Genomic DNA, 7,230 nt, shown 5'->3' with positions numbered 1-7,230 from the left:
TCTTTCATATTCATGGATGTGGCTTGTGACCTTTTTATAAGTCATTCCAACCCCTCAAAGCATGGAATTGTGGAGTGGGGGTGGGGGGGCGGTTTGGAGTGCCACCAGTCCTGACTTACAGGGGCTGGAGGAGTCACATCCACTTAAAGGGCAGGTGGTCTAGGCTGGGCTGCTGAGGAAGGGCTCAGGCTCCACAAGATGTCAGTGACACCCTTCTGGCTCTGCCTGAGCAGAATCAGAAAATGAAAAATGGGATCATCAGGAAAAATTAAAATAAATTTTTCAGTCTTGAATTACTACAGGGGGATAGGGACTTCATCTTTAGACAGTTTGCCTTGTGAACTCAATTCTCTGAAGGGTCTAAGAAAAGTCATTTATTTTAAGTTTGTTTAGCTTTTTTTGCTGTTGTGAGAATGGGGGGTTTGACTTTCAAATCCATCACATGTTGGAGCTGAAACAAGAAGTCTGAACATATTTTTTATATTATCTAAATGCTATCTTTCCTGTAAACATAGTAAAGAAAGAGTCAGGCAGTGGGCAGAGAGAAGGTAGGACTAGGGGTCCTCTCATATGTATTCTCTTTTTTTTTTTAATATTTATTTTATTGATTTATTTATTTGGCTGCGACGGGTCTTAGGTGCAACACATGGGATCTTCGTTGCTGTGTGAGGAATCTTTGTTGTGGCATACGGGATCTCTTGTTTTTTTTTTAGTTGCAGCACGTGGGATCTTTAGTTGCAGCATGCGGGATCTTTAGTTGTGGCATGCAAACTCTTAGTTGCGGCATGTGGGATGTAGTTCCCTGATCAGGGATCGATCCTATTAATACCTGAGACTGGCAGAAAAGCTATGGAATTAGGCTGGGAATATGTCATTTAGGGGAGCTCTCGACCCAAAGAGAAAGAAAGGCTCAACAGAACACAAGTGTTTAGAGTAAAGGGAAAAATAAATCCATTTTAGTTTTGTACCTTAGATAACACTACTCAAACAAAAAATAGCAGCCTAATTAAATTAGATAGTTAATGTACTACACATAATGTAGGGCCTAACTCATAGTAAACATTTAAAAATTTGTTCTTAGTACTACTAGTACTGCTGCTGCTATTATTACTATTATTATTTTGTAGTTATTGTTGTTAGTGATTATTATTAGTGATTGAGTCTGAACCAGAAACTCTTAGGCCACTATCAGTCTCTTCTCACTTTTCACTCCCACATCATCATTCTCAATCCATTCTTCTCATTGTCTCTGATTCCCCTCAAAGGGGCAACTCAATACTGGGTATGGGAAATTGATATAGATTTATCTTTCAAACCAGACTGTCAACCTGTGAGATGAGCAAAGGGACAGGAGAGCCTGAGGGTCACGCTCCCTCAGGCAGAGTATTTGCAGACAGCCAAAAAGGAGGCAGAACAGGTGATGTCATTCCACGTGCCATCCACCAGGAGTGTCACACAATGTTCCTCAGAACCAGCGTTATTGGGCTTACCATCATGCCAATTTTGGTAGGTCACCCTCTTTCCTGTCAGATCCACAGACTGGCCATCAGTCTCTTCATATGTGATGCCCAGGAAGGCCCCTCCACTGGCTATATCCTGGATGGCCTTGTTTTCTTCAGCATTAGTAGGAATGGCCACAGAGGCCTGGAACTGGGCACACAGAGTCTTCACTTCATCACAGGTCATTTTTTCACCATTGGTAAAATAAAACTTTTTGCCAACTTTTTTGCCCTAAGAGAAGATCAGCCCTAAAATGGGAAAATATAGGTGACACTGGCTTGTCTCTAAGTTCAGCTCAAGATATTTTTCTGGACAAAGCCTTCAACAGTAGCGTTGCCACATAAAATACAATATGTCCAGTTATATTTGAATTATAGATAAACAATGAAATTTTTTAAGTATAAGTGTCTCACATGCAATTTTTAGGACATACTTATACTAAAAAAAAATTAGTTATTGTTTACCTGAAATTCAAGTTTAACTGGGTGTCCTATATTTTTCTTTGTTAAATCTAGCAGCCCTAATCTGAAGAAACAGAATGGAACAAAGGCCTTTGGCTTTTTGGACCAGAGTTCTAGAATACATATAATTGGAATTCTAAGTTTTACCCCAATATTAACTTAAAAATAAATTTAAATGTCTGAGAATATTTGTCCTAGGCCAGGAAACAGTTTAGCCTCATTGCCAGTTCTCAGCAACAGCATAACAAAGGGAAAGAGGCATAGGTCCCATTTTCAGTGACACATATGTACACTGATAGTAAAGATAAAGGATCAGGGTCTCTGGTATCAGACTGACTTCAATTTATAAACTGTCTCTGCCACTTATTAGCTCTGTGCATTTGAGCAAATTATGTAATTTTCCTTTGCTTCCGTTTCTACCAAAAGGTTGTTGTGAGGATTTCATGAGGTCAGAATATGAAAAACACCTATCCAGGTACTAGAAAATTACATGTATTCAATAAATATTTGTTGCCTTCCACTTTCCCAAACTTCAAGCTGCCTGAAAAGTAAGAGAGAAGGCTTACATTTTTTGAGCTGGTCCAGTTCTGATCGCAGAGCTGCTCTTTCTGAAGCAGCCTGGCTAATATAGTTACCTAGAAAATTAAAACAAAGTGAAAGAGCATTGTTGAAAAGGCATCTAAGAACTACAAGGGGGTAGGGTACCTTTTCAAACTAAAAAAAAAAAAAAATCAAGATAAAAGTTTCTTTTATACTGATATTTGCTCTTTGAAGAAAAAGGAAAAATATTTTAAGCATAAAGAAGCATAAAGAAGGAAAAGTATCTCTGTTTCCATCCAGCCCAAAACATCACTCATCTGTTGAATGTATGTAAAGACACTCTGTACATGCATACACACCCACACGCACATACATACACTCCCCGTTGACCGAGTATTATAGCACTCCACGCGCCAAGCTATTCACTAATTGGTTTTTTCCCCAAACAAGTAGCTCTATCATGGGTAAACTTGTGGAATAAAATACTTGAGGAATTATTATGAGCTGGTGAATATTGACTATAGAGATTGCAGGGTTTTGTCTTTGGGGAAGTTTTGTTGTTGTTGCTTTTTGTTTTGTTTTTCCCTGATTTTGTTCAGTTAATCAGTAAACCAGGATTTTTGTGAGTTGCCCATTATCCAAGAGGGGAGGGCATGAGGCAAGCTATGTGTAGTAGATGGCAAAAATGACCTCAGTGTGGTACAGCTTCTCTCATTAAGAAATGGAGTTTATTTCCCCACTCCTTGAATCTGAGAGGGCCTTGTAACTTGTTTTGACCAATGGAATATGGCAGAAGCAATAATGTATGTGTCCTAAGCCTTCAGGAGGCCTTAAGGCTTCTGTTCTTTCTTCTTTTGGAAATCCTGTAATCATCTCTATGTGAATAAGCCCAGGTGAGTCAATTGGAGGATGAGATCTGGCTCAGCTACGCTCATCACTCCAGCTGATGGCCAAACAACAGCGAGACATGTAAGTGAGACCATTGGCCATCAGTTGACCACAGACACATGAGTGAGTCCAGCTGAGACCAGCAAAGAAATCACTTGATTCATAGATTCGTGATTTAAATAAATGGCTGTGTTTTGTTTGTTTCTCATGAGATAAGAGATAACTGGCATACCATGTATCTACCATTGTTGTGAAAATAGGCATAACAAGCCCAACACATAGATAACCTACTTTATCCCTTTTGGACCAGAGCCTCACATTGAATTGTTTCAGCTGAAGGAGAGCCTAGGCTTAGCTCCTCCAAGAGGCACCTGATGAGGGTTTGGCTCTGAAGGGTTTATGAGTCTGTATTCAGGCATTAATAGGAACCCCTTGAGGCTCTAAGTAACCTAGGGAAGCTAGAGGCTGCTGGGTCAGGAAGCAGAGTTGGGCATCTTCCCAGGAAGCAGCAGGAGAAGGGGCATCTCCCACACGGTACTCAGAGTTGCCAGACGCTGGGGGCCTTCAGCCTAGACCTTGCTGAAGTAAATTCCTTACCCAAATCATCTCCAGGGTCGCCTTTTTGGCCCACTTGTCCTGGTAACCCAGGTGGCCCTGGCATTCCTTGAGGCCCTACCTTTCCGGGAGGGCCCTGAAAGCCTCTGAATCCTTGACCTGTTGGAGGACCAAGGAAACATGACAGTATTTGCGTTCCTGCTCTATTTCTCCAAAAGCATGATGCCCAATCCCCTCCCAGGAGGAGGGAGACACTGATCCAGGGCTCACATTCTGAACTGCTCTTTCTAATGACCATAGAAGGAAAGGCCTCCTGTGTCCCATGGGATGGTCTGCCTTGAGGGTCAACTTCCTGAGCCGGCAGGACCACCACGTGTCACCAGTTCCTGTGTGGAAGTTTGGGATGCCAGAGTCAGAGCTGTATCTCTCTTTTGAATTATAATTTGCAGTTGAGAGAAATACAAGCTACATGAATATGACATTATCCTCCTCACATCTCCAGGCAGTTTCCTTTGGAAGATAAAGAGTCACAGAGATAGAACAGCCCAAACTGTACCTGGTTCTCCCTTTTCTCCCTTCGCACCATAATGCCTATCTTTGCCTGGGAGGCCGTTGATTCCTGGAGAACCACAGGCAATCACAGGGCAGGTCTTTTGTACATTCTCACAGTTTTCTGTTTCTGTACACAATGCTGTCACCACAATCAGGAGAAGCAGAGGGAGTGATGGAAACAGTGACATGGTCCTCACCCTGGTGTGGGAAAAATCAAGGAAGATTATCTCATCCTGTTCAGTTAATCAACACATATTTACTGAACCTGCCCTTTTTCCTATAACCTATACTGGGCACAGGTGATATAGAGATGGATGACCCATTCCTGCCCTCCAGATTGGGGATTTGGAAAAGTAAATCCTCCTGTGACGTTGTATTACTACTTCAACTTGCATTGTCGGGGAGAAGGGGTTACCAGTGCCTGGCCTCTAGTGTTACTGCTAAAAGGCTAGGAGTGTGCTCTCTGTGTCCTTTGTGAGAGCAGATAGGCATAACATTGCCAGCTCACTCATGCCTGCTGACTTGGGGAGTGAACGTGAATGGAGACCCAGCTCTCTCTGTCTCACCTTTCACATTTGGGCCCATCTGCCACCTGCATCCCATCCTTATACCTGGACAGTCCATTGCCCTCAGTGCCGATTAACCAACATCTACTCAGTGGCACTCACTAAGCTGCAGGCTGATGATCTAGAGAGGAAGAGTCACTGCTAGTTACTAACCTGGCCAGAGTTAAGTTGAGTTTGTTTCCTCTTGATGTTTTATTTCCCACTGTAAGAGAGACTTGCCAGGGAGAGAATTTTCTCTGGAAATTTCTCACTATCTTGACCCAGGCAGGGTGCCAGATCCCTCTCTACTTCCTGGCAGGTATTCTGTGTGTCCTGTGAGTCAAAACCACTGGCAATTAGAACACCTTCCTTGAATACCCTACTCATTTCTCAAGCCTGACATTTTATGTCCTTCAAAGTCCTCTTCCAGCTGTCTCTCCCCCAGGAAACCTCAGCAGCCCAGCATCAAGGGTCTAATCCTTCTCGGCTCCCTTTGAAAACAAAGGCACAGTCTCATTTGCAAATGGTCAGGTGAATCCGGGAAAGTCACAGATACCCCAGGGTAAGCAGAGAAAGAGATACCTCCAGCATGGCTTCTGCCTGCCATCTCCCTACACACCCTAGAAAGTCTTTTCTAGGCCTCCAAGATCAAGTCAAATCCCTAGACATTTGATCCAGGACCCCAGATCCATTCACCAGAAAGGACTTACCACGGCTTCTGCAAAGCAGGGATACAGTCACGAGGAAACTGGCCCTCCAGCAGGGTGCCGGCAGGTGCCTTAGGTGGAGGGAGGAGGCTGGATTCAGTAACGCAAGGTCCAATCAGGCTTGTAAACAAGGACAGTATGGGCCTGACCTTCAACCCCAGATTAATAAGTCTTCTTAGAACTGCACTAAACTCTTCTTAGGAGCATTTCCCAGGGGCTTCTGGTGCAGTGCTGGGTGGCTGTTTTCTTTAATACTGCACAGTTCTTCCTTTAAATCGCCATCATTTGGGCAGTCCTCATTGCTGAGTCAGCATGAGCAGGCTCACATGGTTAATCGTGTCGAGATTCTTGTCTGCAATGAGAAACGCAGAGGCGCCTGTGAATGTGTTCACGTGCTTGGGCACACTAACCGTGCACACAGACACGCAGGCGTGCACACACGCTCATCCACGAAAGCACGGCACACCCCTTGCTGCCTTCCACATACCAAGACCACTCCTGCCTCGGGCTTTACACTTGGTTTTCTCCCAGCCTGAGTGTCCCCTCCATCATGTCACTGGCTGGCTGTTTCTCTTCTATTGAGACGTTCCTGTCTCAGAGAAATCTGTGTTGATCACTTTATCTAAGTGGACCCACTCTCTGTCCTCTTAACTTGCTTTATTTTCTTTCATATTACTTATACTCCATGATGTTATATTCTATCTATTTACTTTACTTTTCTACTTTTTAATTATGGTAAAATATGAAGAAAATAAAATTTACCATTTTGACCATTAGTAGGTATACAATTTGGCCACATTAAGTACATTCACATTGTTGTGCAACCTTCACCACTACTCATCTCCAGAATATTTTCATCATCCCAAACCGAAACTCTGTACCCATTAAATAATAACTCCCCATTTCCAACCCCCAGCCCCACCCCCGATCCTTGGTAACCACTGTTCTGCTTTTTGTCTCTATGAATTTGACTACTCTAGGTGTCTTAGATAAGTGGTATAATATAGGGTTTGTCTTTTTGTGACAGGCTTATTTCACTTAGCATAATGTCTTCGAGGTTCATCCATGTTGCGGCAGGTATCAGAATTTCCTTCCTTTTTAAGTTTAAATAATATTCCGTTATATGTAAATACCACATTTTGGAAGCTTCATTTTTACTAGCGGAAAAAAAAAACTGGAAATAACCCAATTGTCCTTCAACAAGTGAATGGGTAAATAAACCATGGAAAACTCACAGAAAAAAAAGGAACAGGCTCTTAATTAATACAATAACTTGGATGAATTTCAAGGACATTGTGTTAAGTAAAATAAATATAATACCAAGAGTTTACAAACTGTATTGTTCTTTTCATATAATATTCTTGAAATGACAAAATTGAATAATGGGGAGCATATCAGCAGTTGGCAGGGAATAGGGCTTCAGGGAAGGTATAAAGGTGTAGCACAAGAAAGTTTCATTGTGGGTGATGGAATAGTTCTGTG

General features: G+C 42.5%; 1 protein-coding gene across 1 annotated transcript; it reads right to left on the bottom strand.

The window, feature by feature from the left end:
* Nucleotides 1-1,374: 1,374 nt before the first annotated feature.
* On the bottom strand, nt 1,375-4,684 carry MBL2 (mannose binding lectin 2). Its single transcript, XM_049696885.1, is given in 4 exon segments — nt 1,375-1,748; nt 2,528-2,596; nt 3,987-4,103; nt 4,501-4,684. Coding segments are annotated over 4 exon segments (744 nt in total).
* Between the last annotated feature and the right edge of the window lie 2,546 nt (nt 4,685-7,230).

This window comes from Orcinus orca, chromosome 14 (genome assembly GCF_937001465.1).
Source record: "Orcinus orca chromosome 14, mOrcOrc1.1, whole genome shotgun sequence".
Lineage (NCBI taxonomy): Eukaryota > Metazoa > Chordata > Mammalia > Artiodactyla > Delphinidae > Orcinus > Orcinus orca.
This window is presented reverse-complemented; position numbering and strand designations above follow the sequence as displayed.